At 43.2% G+C, this 19,748-nt stretch overlaps 2 protein-coding genes and 1 long non-coding RNA gene across 3 annotated transcripts in view; 2 read left to right on the top strand and 1 right to left on the bottom strand.

Moving 5' to 3' along the window:
* Positions 1 to 15,165, bottom strand: part of rxfp2l (relaxin family peptide receptor 2, like) — a 35,919-nt gene extending 20,754 nt beyond the window's left edge. Inside the window, exons 1-8 of the mRNA XM_076987602.1 lie at positions 14,962 to 15,165; positions 13,264 to 13,460; positions 8,543 to 8,656; positions 6,656 to 6,727; positions 5,885 to 5,990; positions 5,512 to 5,583; positions 4,858 to 4,929; positions 2,172 to 2,243 (exon numbers count right to left, since the gene is read on the bottom strand). Coding sequence (XP_076843717.1) covers positions 2,172 to 2,243; positions 4,858 to 4,929; positions 5,512 to 5,583; positions 5,885 to 5,990; positions 6,656 to 6,727; positions 8,543 to 8,656; positions 13,264 to 13,324 — 569 coding nt within the window. The 5' untranslated portion in view covers positions 13,325 to 13,460; positions 14,962 to 15,165. The remainder of the gene's footprint in view (positions 1 to 2,171; positions 2,244 to 4,857; positions 4,930 to 5,511; positions 5,584 to 5,884; positions 5,991 to 6,655; positions 6,728 to 8,542; positions 8,657 to 13,263; positions 13,461 to 14,961) is intronic.
* Positions 5,086 to 8,342, top strand: LOC143488737 (uncharacterized). Its single transcript, XR_013124518.1, has 3 exons — positions 5,086 to 5,153; positions 5,415 to 5,522; positions 6,236 to 8,342. It is a non-coding gene; the product is annotated as an uncharacterized LOC143488737 (long non-coding RNA).
* steep1 (STING1 ER exit protein 1) lies at positions 15,106 to 18,950 on the top strand. The gene is made up of 7 exons (XM_076987605.1): positions 15,106 to 15,315; positions 15,549 to 15,666; positions 15,910 to 15,951; positions 16,163 to 16,307; positions 16,725 to 16,814; positions 18,388 to 18,480; positions 18,824 to 18,950. The coding sequence occupies exons 1-7, from the start codon at positions 15,192 to 15,194 to the stop codon at positions 18,884 to 18,886; spliced, it is 675 nt and encodes a 224-aa protein (XP_076843720.1). The 5' UTR covers positions 15,106 to 15,191; the 3' UTR covers positions 18,887 to 18,950.
* Positions 18,951 to 19,748: the final 798 nt, after the last annotated feature.

Here is a 19,748-nt window from a genome sequence, read left to right as displayed (position 1 = left end):
TATGTTGTGTTGAACTACAGTTCAACTTTAACAATTGTTCTTACGAACAACTGCACCTGTGTTTGAAGCTCTTATTAACAACATGAGTATGTCACACTAACTTCTCTCCCTCACTCTCTTCTCTCTCTCTCTCAATTCAATTCAGTTCAATAATGCTTTATTGGCATGAATGTAACAAGGTACACTATTGCCAAAGCAGGCAAACAATATACAAATAAATATCATAAAAAAAAATACAATACAAATCAATATAAATCAATACACAAAATAATAAAACTACTATTACTCTACTACTACCACTAATACTACCACTACTACTATAACTACTATTACTGCTACTACCACTAATAACAACAATAATAAAACAATAACATAAAAACAGATACAATTATAATAGATATTTACAGAGAGAATGATTATAATTAATTGTAACTAACATGAATGGAAGGAGAATAAGTCTAGGGAGACGTTATAAATGTATAATTAATCAGTAATAATCAGTTACTACTGCTCTCTTTCAAGTTGTGGCAGTCTGTTATGTATTGTGCTGCAAGTTTGATCAGCTCTTTCTTCTCTCCCAGTATGTACTGGAGCTTCTCAGAGTCAGTGCAGAGCTGGAACTCTGGACAGACTCTACTGGCTCTTAGGTAGAACCTGGATCTGATCCGCTCATACTTGGAGCACTCAGTCAGGAAGTGCTGCTCTGTCTCCACCACAGAGAGCTCACAGTGAGAGCACAGCCTCGCCTCTCTGGGGGTTCACTTCTGCCTGTGACGGCCTGTCTCGATGGCCAGATTGTGCTCACAGAGTCTGAGATCTTCCTCAGTGACCTCTCTTTGATGTCTGTGAGGTACTGGGCCAGTGTGTACTCTCGGTTGAGGGCCAAGTAGCACTGCAGTTTGTGTTGTTGTTGGGCAGTGTGGGTCCAGTGTGTGAGGTAGTGATGTTTGTGTTGGGTTATAATTTGATTGGGTCTGATTTTGCGAGTGAGTGTGTAGTGAGGATGTTTGTTGTCAGTGATGTCGTTGGGTTTTAGGCCACTGAGGGTCATGACCAGCTGGCTGAGGGGACTCCTGTCGATGTTGAGCTCCTGGCTGGACAGTGCTTTGTAGTGCAGTGATTGGGGGTCACTGGATTTGATGTGCCTCCAGAAGTTCAGAGCTCGTTTGTGAATGGTGATCAGGAGGGGGTACTGTCCTAGTTCAGCCCTGCACCCATTATTGGGTGTCTTTCTCTGCACATGCAGGATGCTTTTGCAGAATTCTGTGTGCAGGGCTTCAACTGGATGTTTGTCCCACTTATTGAAGTCATTCTGTACCAGGGGCCCCAACACCTCACTGCCATACAGGGCTATAGGTTCTATTACTGATTTAAATAATTTAATCCAGATTGGAATTGGTATTTCAAACTTTATTGATTTTCTGATGGCAAACAAAGCTCTCCTTGCCTTCTCTCTGAGTTCCTTCACCGCCAAGCCAAAACCCCCTGTGGACCCGATGGTTATCCCCAGATAGGTGTATGATTTAGTGTGCTGGATGTTGGTGTTGTTAATTGTGAAGGTGTGGTTTCTCAGACTTTTAAATTTCCTCTGAATTATCATTATTTTAGTTTTCTGGTGGTTTAGTTTTAGGGCCCAGGTGTGACAGAAGTTCTCCAGTGCTTTTAAGCTTTCTTGGAGACCTTCTCCTGTAGGTGACAGCAGAACAAGGTCATCCACATATAGGAGGCATTTGATCCCGGTGTCCCCCAAAGAGAGTTTGGGTACTGATTCACACTGATCCAGTGTTTCAGCCAGCTGATTGATGTATAAGTTAAAGAGGGTGGGGCTTAGGCTGCAGCCCTGACGTACTCCTCGGGACTGTGGAAAGAACTCCGTTCTCAGAGTTCCGATTTTCACGGCACAATTACTGTGAGTGTACATCGATTTAATAATGTCGTACATTTTCCCTCCCACACCGCTTTCAATAAGTCTATAGAATAACCCCGCGTGCCAAATGGAGTCGAGCGCTTTTTGGAAATCTACAAAACATGCAAATATTGGATTTTTGTTCTGATTTACATATTTATCAATCAGCGTGTATCAATCACACTCTCTCTCTCTCTCTCTATCTCTCTCTCGCTCTCTCTCTCGCTCTCTCTCTCTGTCTCTCTCTTTCTGTATCTGTACTCACAACCACTCCAGGCTGTTAAGGTCAGTGAAGATCCCAGCATTCAGCGCAGAGATTCTGTTCTGACTCAGAAACCTGTAGAGTGAGAGAGACATCGCAGCCACAGACAGGAGGGCAGAAGGAGAGAGAGACAGAAAGAAAGTGGTAAATATGTGGAAATAAACACTGAATAATCTGAAAGTGAAATTTAACTGCAAGTGAGACTGGTTGAGTTCTACTGGAGTGAGATTTGCGGTTGTCCTGAGGGAAGATGATGTCTGTGCACAACCTCCTTCTGTATCCCCTCATGATCACCACATCCTCACCTCCACTCATGTCCCCTCTCTGTCTTTCTGACTCATCCCTCTGTCTCTGACTCATCCCTCTGTCTCTCTGACTCATCCCACTGTCTTTATGACTCATCTCTCTGCCTCTGACTCATCCCTCTGTCTCTCTGACTCATCCCTCTGTCTCTATGACTCATCCCTCTGTCTCTGACTCATCCCTCTGTCTCTCTGACTCATCCCTCTGTCTCTGACTCATCCCTCTGTCTCTGACTCATCCCTGTCTCTATGACTCATCCCTCTGTCTCTGACTCATCCCTCTGTCTCTGACTCATCCCTCTGTCTCTGACTCATCCCTGTCTCTGACTCATCCCTCTATCTCCATGACTCATCCCTCTGTCTCTATGACTCATCCCTCTGTCTCTATGACTCATCCCTCTGTCTCTGACTCATCCCTGTCTCTGACTCATCCCTGTCTCTGACTCATCCCTCTGTCTCTGACTCATCCCTCTGTCTCTGACTCATCCCTCTGTCTCTCTGACTCATCCCTCTGTCTCTATGACTCATCCCTCTCTGTCGGTTCATTTTAGTTCAGTTTGGTGTTTTATTGGTGTGGTGAATATTCACATTTGTGTTGCCACAGCTGTGATGATGACGATGCATGGCTGTGTTGATGAAGGTGACCATCAATATTCATCCCCTCAATGTATTTTCAGTGTAGTGAAAATAAAGGTTACTTGACAAACTGAATAATGTTATGTACACACTCAAACACTCAAATGCACACTCAAACACTCAAACACACTGAAACACACACTCAAATGCACACTGAAACACACTGAAACACACACTCAAATGCACACTCAAACACTCAAACACACTGAAACACACACTCAAATGCACACTGAAACACACTGAAACACACACTCAAATGCACACTCAAACACACTGAAACACACACTCAAATGCACACTCAAACACTCAAACACACTGAAACACACTCAAACACACACTCAAATGCACACTGAAACACACTGAAACACACACTCAAATGCACACTCAAACACACTGAAACACACACTCAAATGCACACTCAAACACTCAAACACACTGAAACACACTCAAACACACACTCAAATGCACACTCAAACACTCAAACACACTGAAACACACTCAAACACACACTGAAACACTAATTTGTCCTTTTCACCCCAAACCACCTTCTGCTTTATTCACTTTTGATTTGCATTGATGGCACTAATCGACATTAGTGTGCACTTTTGTGTGATTGAGTGTGCACATTTGGGTGTGTGAGCGTGCACGTTTGTGTGATTGAGCGTGCACGTTTGTGTGATTGAGCGTGCACGTTTGTGTGATTGAGCGTGCACATTTGTGTGTGTGAGCGTGCACGTTTGTGTGATTGAGCGTGCACGTTTGTGTGTGTGAGCGTGCACGTTTGTGATCTGATGGGATCAACTGGGATCAGATCAGTAGGGGACAAAAGGGGTAATAGTAATATAATAATGTAATATAATATTATAATAGTAATATAATAATGTAATATAATATTATAATAGTAATATAATAATGTAATATAATATTATAATAGTAATATAATAATGTAATATAATATTATAATAGTAATATAATAATGTAATATAATATTATAATAGTAATATAATAATGTAATATAATATTATAATAGTAATATAATAATGTAATATAATATTATAATAGTAATATAATAATGTAATATAATATTATAATAGTAATATAATAATGTAATATAATATTATAATAGTAATATAATAATGTAATATAATATTATAATAGTAATATAATAATGTAATATAATATTATAATAGTAATATAATAATGTAATATAATATTATAATAGTAATATAATAATGTAATATAATATTATAATAGTAATATAATAATGTAATATAATATTATAATAGTAATATAATAATGTAATATAATATTATAATAGTAATATAATAATGTAATATAATATTATAATAGTAATATAATAATGTAATATAATATTATAATAGTAATATAATAATGTAATATAATATTATAATAGTAATATAATAATGTAATATAATATTATAATAGTAATATAATAATGTAATATAATATTATAATAGTAATATAATAATGTAATATAATATTATAATAGTAATATAATAATGTAATATAATATTATAATAGTAATATAATAATGTAATATAATATTATAATAGTAATATAATAATGTAATATAATATTATAATAGTAATATAATAATGAATCAAAATAATTATTATAGTAATAAAAAACCATAATATGAAATATGTGTGTCCATCCATCCATTCATCTTTCCATCCATCCATCCTGTAAATGTCTGCTGGTGGTTGTCTGACGTTCTCTGTTTTACTTACAGTTTTCGTAGAGAGAAGAGACCTGAAAATGCTCTTTTAGAGATTATCTCAATACTGTTGTTCTCCAGATGCCTGTTGGGGGGGAAGAGAGGGAGAGAGAGGGAGAGAGAGGGAGGGGGAGAGAGAGAGAGGGAGGGGGAGAGAGAGGGAGGGGGAGAGAGCGAGACAGAAGTGTGTGGTCCATCTACCAAATTTTGTGGAAAAAATAACCTGAATGGAAAAGGTTCACAAAAAGGTTCATTTTCACACTAGAACAAGGTGGAAAGGTCCTTTATCACTGAAACCACACAGTGATGGTGTGTTTTTAAAATCGTATCAAACAAAAAATACAGAAATGTCTTATTTCTCCTTGTTTCAATGCCACCCTAATCACAGTAGCCCACATCATCTAAAGATTCCTCACTGAAATGTAAATTTCGTAAATGTGTGTAACATTTGTGAAGCGTTTGTATGGGAGCCCAGCGGGTGTGGTGGGAACAGAGTGTAACATATCAGTGCTGAGCATGTCAAAGATGGTGGCTTGCTAAAACTTTATACGGTATTTTCTTGTGCTTTAGCGTAGCTTTATTCAGCTCATATCATCGTGTTACAGCATCTGTTTTGAGGGAGGGATGAAGACACCAGGAATGAAGGGATGAAGAGTCCATCACTTACAGTCTCTGCAGGTGTTTGTAGCGGATGAAAAGGAGAGGAAGGAGGGATATCAGGCCGTTGCTGTTCAGCTCCCTGCCAATGGCATATAGTATCATTATGATAGTGTTAGCATAGCATAGTGTTAGCATAGAATCACCATGCTGATGACATGTTAGCATGGGATTAGCATAGAGAGTGTGTGTTGTCAGGATTCCCTAACACCTAACACATCTGCCTGAAATCAGCTAGGGCTGGAAATGGGTGTGGGTGTGTGTGTGTGTGTGTGTGTGTGTGTGTGTGTGTGTGTGTGTGTGTGTGTACACTCACAGCAGGTGATGTCTGGTGGGTTGTAGGTATATAAGTGTGTGTGTGTGTGTGTGTGGGTGGCACTCACAGTGCTGTAACATTGGAAGACACAGCAGGGATGTGTTGTAGGTTTTTATTGTTGCAGTTGACTATCCAACCCTTGCACAAACACACATCAGGATACACATCTAACACTGTAACAAACAAGCGATTTAAAGGTTACCCAAGTACATTTTTGAATTTATTCTGCTGACAACTATTAATATGGTCACCTGGTGTGTTTGTCACCTGGTGTACTATTGACCTGTGCAGGATATTCGCTTAGATACCCAGTGAGAGTATCTAGCTAATCTAGCTATTCTCTTCCTGTTCTCTTTGTGTGTGTGTGTGTGTGTGTGTGTGTGTGTGTGTGTGTGTGTGTGTGTGTGTGTGTGTGTAGTCTCTCTTGGCTGGTGATGCTGATTGATTTCATGCTCAAAATAGCAGGTAAGAAGAGGGAGAGATAGATGTGGGAGAAGGGTAGAGGAACATGAAAGAGAGATGATGGAGGTGTGTGTGTGTGTGTGTGTGTGTGTGTGTGTGTGTGTGTGTGTGTGTGACTGTGTGACTGTCTGTGTGTGTGTGTGTGACTGTGTGTGTGTGTGTGTGTATATATATGTGTGTGTGTGTGTGTGTGTGTGTGTGTGTGTGTGTGACTTGCTAGAACTTCTATTTACTTAAACTTGTATGAAGTGATGATGTCTTCTGCTCTTGTGATGTTTTTTTCTGCTCTGATGGTATTTTGTGTGTGTGTGTGTGTGTGAGAGAGAGAGAGAGAGAGAGAGAGAGAGAGAGAGAGAGAGATTGGTGGGTCACGTACTGCAGTCTGTAGGTTCCTGAATCCTGATCTTCCTGAAGGCGTCAAACAAGTGAGGCCAGCCACTGTTGTCCACTGCAGTGTTGACCAACACACAGGACCTGTTATGTGTGTGTGTGTGTGTTGGTTTGGTTTTGTGTATGTGCGTGATTGTAGGTCTGTGTGTGTATGTGTGCATTTGTATAGGTCTGTGTTCATGTAAAATGTTGTGTGTCTGTGTAGAGGTCTGCATGTGTGTGTACATCTATGTGTACATATGATATAGGTTTTTGTGTGTATGTTTGTGGCTGTAGGTCTGTATGTGTGAGTGTGTGCGCATGTATGCATACAGTCATATCCGAAAGTGTTGGCACCCCTAAATTGTTTTCCAGAAGATGAAGTATTTCTCCCAGAAAATTATTGAAATTACATGTTTTGTTATACACGTTTATTTCCGTCATGTGTACTGGAACAACAAAAAAACTGGGGGAGGCAAATTTTACATAATTTCACACAAAACTCCAAAAATGGGCCGAACAAAATTATTGGCACCCTCACCTTAATATTTGGTTACACACCCTTTGGTAAAAAATAACTGAATCAATCGTTTCCTATAACCATCAACAAGCTTCTTACACTTCTCAGCTGGAATTATAGTCCACTCTTCTTTTACAAACTGCTTCAACTCTCTCATATTTGAACTCCCTACAGCAGTTTCTCTCTACAGGTGTTCAATGGGATTTAGATCCAGACTCATTGCTGGCCACTTTAGAACTCTCCAGCACTTTGTTTCCATCCATTTCTGGGTGCTTTTTGAAGTATGTTTGGGGTCATTGTCCTGCTGGAAGACCCATGACCTAGGACACAAACCCAGCTTTCTGACACTGGGCCCTACATTGCGACCCAAAATCCTTTGGTAATCTTCAGATTTCATGATACAGCACACAATCAAGGCACCCAGTTCCAGAGGCAGCAAAACAACCCCAAAACATCTTTGAACCTCCACCATATTTGACTGTAGGTACTGTGTTCTTTTCTTTGTAGGCCTCATTCCATTTTCGGTAAACAGTAGAATGATGTGTTTTATCAAAAAGCTCTATCTTGGTCTCTTCTGTCCACAAGTTGTTTTCCCAGAAGGATTTTGGCTTACTTACATACATTCTGGCAAACTGCAGTCTTTCTTTTTTATGTCTCTGTGTCAGCAGTGGGGTCCTCCTGGGTCTCCTGGGTCCTCCTGCCATAGCGTTTCATTTCATTCAAATGTCGATGGATAGTTCACGCTGACACTGATGCACCCTGCGGCTGCAGGACAGCTTGAATTTATTTGGAAGTTGATTGGAGCTGCTTATCCACCATCCGGACTATCCTGCGTTGAACCTTTTATCAATCTCTCTCCTCCGTCCACGTCCAGGCAGATTAGCTACAGTGCCATGGGTTGTAAACTTCTTGATTATGTTGCACACCGTGGACAAAGGACATCAACATCAAGATCTCTGGAGATGGACTTGTAACTCTGAGATTGTTGATATTGCTCCACAATTTTGGTTCTCAAGTCCTCAGACAGTTATCTTCTCCTCTTTCTGTTCTCCATGCTAATTGACACAATGCAAAGATTGAGTCAACTTCTCTCATTTTTATCTGGTTTCAGGTGTAAAATTATGTCAAATTTGCCCTTTTCCCCAATGTTTTTTATGTTGTTCCAAAACACACAAAGGAAATAAACATGGGTTTAACAAAACATGTCATTTCAAAAATGTTCTGGGAGAAATACTTCATTTTCTGGAAAAAATTCAGGGGTGCCAACACTTTCAGCTGTATATGAATAGAATATGGGTGTGTGTGTGCGCATGAGAGTGTGTAAGTCTTTGTTTGTCTGTATAGGTGTGTGTGTGTGTTTGTGTACACTCTCACCACAGTTCTCCTCGTCTGCTCCGTTGGGACAGTCATGGTGGCCGTTACAGTGCTGTGGCTGTGGCAAACACAACGACAGATTCCCACATGGGAACTGACCCAGAGGACACGCATCTAAACACACACACACACACACACACACACACACACAGAGTCAGTGCAGGTTTCAGAAAGCTACAGTAATGAGAGCTGAGCCACAAGCAGGACCCCCCCATACACACACACACAAATGCACACACACGCACACACACAAATGCACACACACACACACACAAAACACCGCATACAGCACTGTGTTTACAACTCAGACCATACATATACACAAGAAATGACCTTCACCAAATGATGTTCTGAAGAACTTTGCTGCTGTCTGATCAAACGGGATTTTCTAATTAATGTTTCATAGTTTGCTGTTTTCCTTTGGTTGCCATGGAGGTCCGTGGAGGTCAAAGTTCATGATGCAGGTAGGTCACATGACTGATGGAAGTCATTGGCCCTGTCGCTGGAGCCCTGCCACCAGTCATGTGACCTCCCTGCCTCAAGACTACATCACAGCTACTGTGACATCACTTCCTGTGAGACACCTCTGACCATGTGATGCAACTTTCTTCAAGACATTGTGTCTTGTGTGTTGCTGCAGAGTAAACATGATACTGCAGATGGTAGAACAGAAAAACCTGAACCTGCACACATTAATGTGTTCACTGCAAGTATATGTATGAAAGAGATGTGTGTGTGTGTGTTACACAGAGAGAGAGTGTAAGAGTGAAGGAGTAAATAGTGATAGATGGGTGTGTGAAGGGTCTCCGGGGTATACTCAAGCACACCTCGTCATCCTGACGTCCTCCTTACATAAACGTCCCACTGACGACACTCTGGGACACTTTGGCACTGAAGTTTCTGCAGGTTATTTACAGCTACACACTCCCCAGTACACTGTGTGTCTTATGTGATGTGTAGGGTCCACCCTTTCAGCACATACACACCCTCTTAGAGCTGTTCTCCTCTTTGTCTCTCTCACTCTCTCTTCCTCTCCCTCTCTCTTCCTCTCTATTCCTCTCCCTCTCTCTCTCTGTCTGGTGATTCTGCTGTCTAGTGCATTATAGTGCTGTACCGTTACAATAAAATACTGATACAATAGAATAGAATACTGTTACAATACAATACTGATACAATACAATACTGAGACAATACAATACAATACTGATACAATACTGAGACAATACAATACTGTTACAATACAATAGAATGCTGATACAATACAATACTGAGACAATACAATAGAATACTGTTACAATAAAATACTGATACAATACAATAGAAAACTGATACAATACAATACTGAGACAATACAATAGAATACTGTTACAATAAAATACTGATACAATACAATAGAAAACTGATACAATACAATACAATAGAATACTGTTACAATACTGATACAATAGAATAGAATACTGTTACAATACTGATACAATAGAATACTGATACAATATAATACAATACTGATTCAGTAGAATACTGAGACAATATAATACCGATACAATAGAATACTGATACGATACAATACAATACTGATTCAGTAGAATACTGAGACAATACATTATAAACCAATGTTCTATGAATTGTCTTTTAACTGATTCTTTTAATTAATCATAAAATGTTTAATATTTTACAGTTTTGCATTAGTTTTGCAGAATGGATCTCTGTTACTTGATCATTTAATATATGGTGAAGCCATGTTTATGTTCTGTAGTTATTTACAATTCCAAATCCTGCATTTGTTGCACTGCTTAAATACTTAAGAAATAAAAAAAAACGTTTTTTTTATATCTTAACAAAACTGAATTGCGAATCCAGTATTGTGAATGGTATTGTATTGTGTGCAGAGTGCGTTGTTACACCATTAAACATTGTTAAACATAATTATAATAATATTGTATATGTGCATGTCCATCTATCAGTCCTGTGGCTTCATTTATAATTCAGCACACAGCTGTGTCCACCGGCTGAGATTCAGACCACATCAAAACATATGAAGATCAACCACGTAATATACTGAACACACCCACACACAATTTGACAGAAACATCAGGATTTTAATCCCAAATGAAACTGTCAAATGTCAGACACTGAATAGGACACGTCCTCCACAAGTGCAGTCAGATGAACGAGAAAGAACAACAGAGCACAATGTTTCTGAAATGTGAGTGTGTAAAACAGCAGAGAGAGTCAAGGTGGAACTGCACATTCACAATGACACACTGATTCACCGAGTCAGCACAAGGACACTGACACACTGATTCACCGAGTCAGCACAAGGACACTGACACACTGATTCACCGAGTCAGCACAAGGACGCTGACACACTGATTCACCGAGTCAACACAAGGACGCTGACACACTGAATCACCGAGTCAACACAAGGACGCTGACACACTGATTCACCGAGTCAGCACAAGGACGCTGACACACTGACTCACCGAGTCAGCACAAGGACGCTGACACACTGATTCACCGAGTCAGCACAAGGACGCTGACACACTGATTCACCGAGTCAGCACAAGGACGCTGACACACTGATTCACCGAGTCAGCACAAGGACGCTGACACACTGATTCACCGAGTCAACACAAGGACGCTGACACACTGATTCACCGAGTCAGCACAAGGACGCTGACACACTGATTCACCGAGTCAGCACAAGGACGCTGACACACTGATTCACCGAGTCAGCACAAGGACGCTGACACACTGATTCACCGAGTCAGCACAAGGACGCTGACACACTGATTCACCGAGTCAGCACAAGGACGCTGACACACTTACTCACCGAGTCAGCACAAGGACGCTGACACACTGACTCACTGAGTCAACACAAGGACGCTGACACACTGATTCACCGAGTCAACACAAGGACGCTGACACACTGATTCACCGAGTCAGTACAAGGACGCTGACACACTGATTCACCGAGTCAGTACAAGGACGCTGACACACTGACTCACCGAGTCAGCACAAGGACGCTGACACACTGATTCACCGAGTCAGCACAAGGACACTGACACACTGACTCACCGAGTCAACACAAGGACGCTGACACACTGATTCACCGAGTCAACACAAGGACGCTGACACACTGATTCACCGAGTCAGTACAAGGACACTGACACACTGATTCACCGAGTCAGTACAAGGACGCTGACTCACTGACTCACCGAGTCAGCACAAGGACGCTGACACACTGACTCACAGAGTCAGCACAAGGACACTGACACACTGAGTCAACACAAGGACACTGACGCACTGATTTAGAGCACAGGAAAACTGACTCAGATAGACAGACAGATAGACAGACAGGTAGACAGATAGACAGACAGGTAGACAGGCTTCTCCAGTTATTACCAGTAAATGCCACATTGCTCAGCTCTTGCTCTTTTGTTGTGGTTGTGCTGTAGTTGTGTTGTGGTCATGTGGCTGTGCTGTAGTTGTGTTGTAGTGATGTGGTTGTGCTGTAGTTGTGTTGTGGTCATGTGGTTGTGCTGTAGTTGTGTTGTAGTCATGTGGTTGTGCTGTAGTTGTTTTGTGGTTGTGCTGTAGTTGTGCTGTAGTTGTGTTGTGGTTGTGCTGTAGTTGTGTTGTGGTCATGTGGTTGTGCTGTAGTTGTGTTGTGGTCATGTGGTTGTGCTGTAGTTGTGTTGTGGTCATGTGGTTGTGCTGTAGTTGTGTTGTAGTCATGTGGTTGTGCTGTAGTTGTGCTGTAGTTGTGTTGTGGTCATGTGGTTGTGCTGTAGTTGTGTTGTGGTCATGTGGTTGTGCTGTAGTTGTTTTGTGGTTGTGCTGTAGTTGTGTTGTGGTTGTGCTGTAGTTGTGTTGTGGTCATGTGGTTGTGCTGTAGTTGTGTTGTGGTCATGTGATTGTGCTGTAGTTGTGTTGTGGTCATGTGGTTGTGCTGTAGTTGTTTTGTGGTTGTGCTGTAGTTGTGTTGTGGTCATGTGGTTGTGCTGTAGTTGTGTTGTGGTTATGCTGTAGTTGTGTTGTGGTCATGTGATTGTGCTGTAGTTGTTTTGTGGTTGTGCTGTAGTTGTGTTGTGGTCATGTGGTTGTGCTGTAGTTGTTTTGTGGTTGTGCTGTAGTTGTGTTGTGGTCATGTGATTGTGCTGTAGTTGTGTTGTGGTTGTGCTGTAGTTGTGTTGTGGTTGTGTTGTGGTCATGTGATTGTGCTGTAGTTGTTTTGTGGTTGTGCTGTAGTAGCTGTAGTGCTGTAGCTCTTTTTGATGTTCTCTTACTGGTCTACACTACTGTCCATCAACATCAGGTTTGTTACAGATAGATTCCTAATCTCTATGCAGACATCAAACAACTCACAGCAACTGTACTCATTCATTCTGTCTGTGTTCATTCAGTCACCACTAAAACAGTGATGCTCAGATCGTCACTGAGAAAGACAGAGAGAGAGAATGATGCTCATTACTTCTCTTTGTTCTACAAACAAAATCAAAGCACCAGGAACATGTCACGGAAACATCTACAGGACAGATGAACACCACTCAGAGTCTATAACAGCACTCAACTCTGTTCAGAGTTACATCACAAAAACAGTAGAAGCAGTAAATCCAGCTGTAGGATGAAGGGATGAAATCAGAGAAGATAGAGAGAAGGAAGTAAAGAAATCAGATGAGAATATGACGAAGGGATGAAATCAAAGGAGAGAGACTTACCTGCAAGGGAAGGCAAAGTATGTGAGAGAGAGGAGAGCACCACGAAGAGGAGAGCAGACATGATGTTTGGGGTTCTGAGATGAGAGAGAGAGAGAGAGAGAGAGAGAGAGAGAGAGAGAGAGAGAGAGAGATGGCACGTGTGTGTATGTGTGTGTGTGTGTGTCTCCCAGCCTCCTGGCTCCTGAGCTGAGCAAACACTAAAGAGGAGGGAACAGGAGAAGGACAGAAAGTGAAGAGGAGGGAGAGAGGGAGGGAAGAAGAGGTAGAGAGAGGGAGGGAGAGGGAGAGGAAGGGAGAGGGAGGGAATACAAAAGAGAGATAGTGAAAGGATGGCGCCTGAGTCACACACACATGATTTGCGTATATTATTTAAGTCATCCTGTTGCTGCACTTTTTTTGTGATTCTGTGTGTGTGTGTGTGTGCGCGCGCGCATGTGTGTATATGTAGTGGTGTAGTACATTACTACAGTACTACCTCAACACTACAATATTACCTCACCACTACAGTGCTACCTCACCACTACAATACTACCTCACCACTACAATACTACCTCACCACTACAGTACTACCTCCCCAGTACAGTACTACCTCACCACTACAATACTACATCACCACTACAGTACTACCTCACCACTACAGTACTACCTCACCACTACAATACTACCTCCCCAGTACAGTAATACCTCACCACTACAGTACTACCTCACCACTACAATACTACCTCACCACTACAATACTACCTCAATACTACAATACTACCTCCCCAGTACAGTACTACCTCACCACTACAATACTACCTCCCCAGTACAGTAATACCTCACCACTACAATACTACCTCACCACTACAGTACTACCTCACCACTACAGTACTACCTCACCACTACAATACTACCTCACCACTACAGTACTACCTCACCACTACAATACTACCTCCCCAGTACAGTACTACCTCACCACTGCAGTACTACCTCACCACTACAGTAATACCTCCCCACTACAGTACTACCTCCCCAGTACAGTACTACCTCACCACTACAATACTACCTCCCCACTACAGTACTACCTCCCCAGTACAGTACTACCTCAATACTACAGTACTACCTCACCACTACAATACTACCTCCCCAGTACAGTAATACCTCCCCACTACAGTACTACCTCCCCAGTACAGTACTACCTCACCACTACAGTACTACCTCACCACTACAATACTACCTCCCCAGTACAGTACTACCTCACCACTACAATACTACCTCCCCACTACAGTACTACCTCACCACTACAGTACTACCTCCCCACTACAATACTACCTCACCACTACAATACTACCTCACCACTACAATACTACCTCCCCACTACAGTACTACCTCACCACTACAGTACTACCTCACCACTACAATACTACCTCACCACTACAGTACTACCTCACCACTACAATACTACCTCCCCACTACAGTACTACCTCACCACTACAATACTACCTCAATACTACAATACTACCTCCCCACTACAATACTACCTCACCACTACAGTACTACCTCATTACCTCCTCCAGGTTCAAATCTCACTCCAAGCGATCTTGAAAAGTTGGCAACCCTGTTTAAATAATTATTAAGATATGCCGAGTTAATGAATAGGTATCCAAATATGATGTTTAACCCATCAAGTCACCCTTCCGGTATCGTATTCTGTTTCACCTGTTATATTCCACCCGGTATCGGTGTCTGAAAGTGCTACGACTTGCACCGCGTCCACGCCGCCATCTAGCGACCGCACACCGCCAAGTACACCGCGCGCGCGTGCACGTGTGTGCACGTGAGCGCGCGCGCACCGTCGACGTAAAACGTCACAATTCCGCGACAAACAGTTGCGGCGCCGTTGGAGGTTCAGCGTCGCGAGCTCGGATCTGCCGACACACACACACGAAATGCCTAAAGTGGTCTCGCGCAGCGTGGTGTGTTCGGACACGCGCGACCGGGAGGAGTATGACGACGGCGAGAAGCCGCTGCACGTGCTCTACTGCCTGTGTGGCCAGATGGTGCTCGTGCTGGGTACGTCACGCCTTAGCCACGTTAGCCAGTGAGGCTAGCTGACGACGTCATCACCTAGGCCGGCTGGCCTCCTAAATGAAAGAGTTCATTAGTTTATTAGTCTTAATCATGTGTCTACGTTTTATTACACTTTAGTACATAGACTCAAACTAATAGGTGTGTGTGTGTGTGTGTGTGTGTGTGTGTGTGTGTGTGTGTGTGTGTGTGTGTGTGTGTTTACACTCTTCTCTCAGACTGCCAGCTCGAGAAGTTACCAATGAGGCCACGAGACAAGTCGCGAGTGATCGATGCAGTGAAACACGCACACAAGTTCTGCAACGTGGAGGACGACGAGAGTGTTTACGTGAGAAGGTGTGTGAGTGTGTGTGTGAGGGTGTGAGTGTTTACGTGAGAAGGTGTGTGTGTGTGAGTGTTTACGTGAGAAGGTGTGTGTGTGAGTGTTTACGTGAGAAGGTGTGTGTAATTGTGTGAGTGTGTTTACGTGAGAGTGTTTACATGAGAAGATGTGTGTGAGTGTCTCATGGGTGATGGATGTGTACACGCTGATTAACATGACCAGGGTGTTTGTAAACGAGTGTGTGTGGTGTTTTCCAGGGCGGAGGGGATTGAGCGCCAGTACCGGAAGAAGTGTGGCAAGTACGTTGACCTTGATTCACCTTGAATACAAACGTCAACGATCTGAGAACATCTCTGTCCTTCAAGGACCAGTGACCCTCGTAATGGAAGAACTGGTCATCAGCAGTGTGTGTGTGTGTGTGTGTGCGCGTGTGTGTGTGTGCGCGCGCGCGTGTGTGTGTGTGTGTGTGTGTGTGTGTGTGTGTGTGTGTGTGTGTGTGTGCGCGCGCAGGTGTGGTCTTTTCCTGTTCTACCAGCACCAGATGAAAAACTCTCCTGTGACCTTCATCGTGGATGGTGCTGTGGTCAAGTTTGGGGAGGGCTTCGGCAACACTGATGTCTACAGCCAGAAACCTGAGGCCCCAAAGAAAGTCAGAGTAAGACACACACACACACACACACACACACACACACACACACACACACACACACACAATGGTACAGAGTGACACACATTACATACACACGTGTGTGTCTTTCTCACATGCACAAACACTTCATCATAAATTCTGTTGTCTTAAAGGCTTTTCTTTGTAATACACATCCATTGGGTTAAATAAAGTGAATATATTGCTAATGTGTGTGTGTGTGTGTGTGTGTGTGTGTGTGTGTGTGTATGGGATGTGTGTGTGTGTGTATGGAATGTGTGTCTGTGTGTGTGTGTATGGGATGTGTGTGTGTGTGTGGGATGTGTGTCTGTGTGTGTGTGTGTGTGTGTGTGTGTGTGTGTGTGTATGAGATGTGTGTTTTTGTAAGATGGTAATCATTTGTGTGTGTTTACTACTGTTGTCCAGGTGATGATGACCAAACGCACCAAAGACATGGGCAAGTTCAGTTCTGTTACCGTGTCAACCATTGATGAGGAAGAGGAAGAGATCGAAGCGGTGAGTTATGATGCTGCTCTGTGATTGGATGTTTGACTGCAGCTAGGCAGGACTGATTGTGATGCTGCGCTGTGATTGGATGTTTGACTGTAGCTAGGCAGGACTGATTGTGATTGACTTATGATAAAATGTTGATTACCATAAGACTATAACCAGAATATTCGCTTGGCTGTTGTTAACACACAGTGCTATTGGTTATAGTTTGAATAGAGCAATTTAATAGGTTTATCCCATAAAGGGGAGCAACCCTAGCACTGATGAATATCTACATGACTTCCTGACACTGAGCTCCTGAGTGTTTGGTAATTACCTTACAAGCTCTCTCAGGTGTGCTGACCTAGTTGAAACGCACGTGACTTTGGAGACTAGGGGCCCTGACGACTGCAGATGGCTGGTGTAGCGTCACCTGGTGTAGCGTTGGGGCCGCGTGTGTGTGTGTGTAGTGTAGTGTAGTGATAGTGATAGTGTGTGTGTGTAGTGTAGTGATAGTGTAGCGTTGGTTGTTGCAAGGGGCCGGTTGTAGGTCTGATGTAAAGGGGCCGGTTGTAGGTCTGATGTAAATGTGCCGGTTGTAGGTCTGATGTAAAGGGGCCGGTTGTAGGTCTGATGTAAATGTGCCGGTTTTAGGTCTGATGTAAATGTGCCGGTTTTAGGTCTGATGTAAATGTGCCGGTTGTAGGTCTGATGTAAATGTGCCGGTTGTAGGTCTGATGTAAAGGGGCCGGTTGTAGGTAGGTCTGATGTAAAGGTCGGTTACCTGTTGAGGTGTGATTGGTTGTCTGGTTTGATCCAGTTGTGATTGTTCTGACGACATAGTTCATGTGATTCAAATTTGCACGTTCTCAATAATCGTAATTGTAATAATCAGTCTCACAGATAATTATTTGTAACTGTGAACACTCGCACCCATGGTGATGTGAACGTGGGGGCTGTAACTGTGAACACTCGCACCCATGGTGATGTGAACGTGGGGGCTGTAACTGTGAACACTCCCACCCATGGTGATGTGAACGTGGGGGCTGTAACTGTGAACACTCCCACCCATGGTGATGTGAACGTGGGGGCTGTAACTGTGAACACTCGCACCCATGGTGATGTGAACGTGGGGGCTGTAACTGTGAACACTCGCACCCATGGTGATGTGAACGTGGGGGCTGTAACTGTGAACACTCCCACCCATGGTGATGTGAACGTGGGGGCTGTAACTGTGAACACTCGCACCCATGGTGATGTGAACGTGGGGGCTGTAACTGTGAACACTCGCACCCATGGTGATGTGAACGTGGGGGCTGTAACTGTGAACACTCGCACCCATGGTGATGTGAACGTGGGGGCTGTAACTGTGAACACTCGCACCCATGGTGATGTGAACGTGGGGGCTGTAACTGTGAACACTCGCACCCATGGTGATGTGAACGTGGGGGCTGTAACTGTGAACACTCGCACCCATGGTGATGTGAACGTGGGGGCTGTAACTGTGAACACTCGCACCCATGGTGATGTGAACGTGGGGGCTGTAACTGTGAACACTCGCACCCATGGTGATGTGAACGTGGGGGCTGGTTTCTTCCAGAGGGAGGTGGCTGACTCGTACGCTCAGAACGCCAAAGTCATCGAGAAACAGCTGGAGAGGAAAGGGATGAGCAAGAAGAGACTACAGGAACTGGTACACACACACACACACACACACCTATACACACACACACATCTATATACACACACACCTACACGTATGTGTACACACACACGTATACACACTTACACATATACACAACTGGAGAGGAAAGGGATGAGCAAGAAGAGACTACAGGAACTGGTATAAAACATAACACACATATATATATACACACACACACACACACACACACACACACATATACACACACACAAATGAGTGTGGCCAGTATGTGTTAGCGCATGTGTTCACTGTGTATGTTATAATGTGTGTTAAGTGTGTGCATGTGTTATCTTGTGTGTGTGTGACCTAAAACTGTTCTTTCCTTTTTCAGGCTGAACTAGAAGCTAAGAAGGCAAAGATGAAGGGAACCCTTATTGATAACCAGTTCAAATAGTGTGTGTGTGTGTGTGGTTGTGTGTGAGGGGTGTTGGGGTGTGTGTGTGTGGTTGTGTGAGGGGTGTTGGGGTGTGTGTGTGGGGGGGGTGTTGGGGTGTGTGAGGGGTGTTGGGTCTTCACACTTCTTGTGGACCCTCAGTACTGGTCAGCTGCAGCTGATTTTGTAAATATGATGAGCTTTCACGTTTGTCTTTTCTTTTAAATAAAGTTTTCCAGAATACTGAAGCCCTGGTGTGGTTCCTGCAGTTCTGTTGGCCAGACCCTCTCCACAAACACCTCCTCTTAGTTATTTATACAACACATTGTTTTATTTTTAAATGAGTACATTTATTTTATAATACAATTTAAAAATGTAATAATTGATATCATCCTATAGAATATCTAATGCTCATGTCTCACTCTTCAAGGGAAACGGGAAAGTAGATGTTTAAAAGCGTAAAATAAATTTTCTCTGTGGTCCAGGTAAGAGTTTCTGGCGTTGCCTCTTGGTCGTGAGTGGCAGCTGGTGTTATTAAAGCCTTCAGTAGCCCAGCCCACATCCACTTCCCATTTCTCCATCTGTCCCTTGTGCTCCACCTGTACAGTTGTAGCCAATCTGAGCACAAGTATCCACTATACCAGATGTCCGTGGAAGTCTCACTGTGGGCTTCATTACGCAGTTCAACTTGCTGAACAAATCACTGGCTGAGCTGTGAAGGTTTGGTGTGGATCAGCAGGATGCTGGTTCAGAGCCCAGGCCGGGTGGAACATGAGCATGAGAAGCTTCCGGAAGGCTCCATCATCTGCATCTTGGCCCCTCCCTCATGTAGGCCCCTCCCTCATGTAAGCTCCTCCCTCAGGGCTGAAAGAGCCCCTGTATG

The sequence above is a fragment of the Brachyhypopomus gauderio genome, unplaced genomic scaffold (assembly GCF_052324685.1).
Source record: "Brachyhypopomus gauderio isolate BG-103 unplaced genomic scaffold, BGAUD_0.2 sc54, whole genome shotgun sequence".
Taxonomy (NCBI): Eukaryota; Metazoa; Chordata; class Actinopteri; order Gymnotiformes; family Hypopomidae; genus Brachyhypopomus; species Brachyhypopomus gauderio.
The sequence above is the reverse complement of the archived record's forward strand: the minus strand, read 5'-3'. Positions and strand labels throughout refer to the sequence as shown.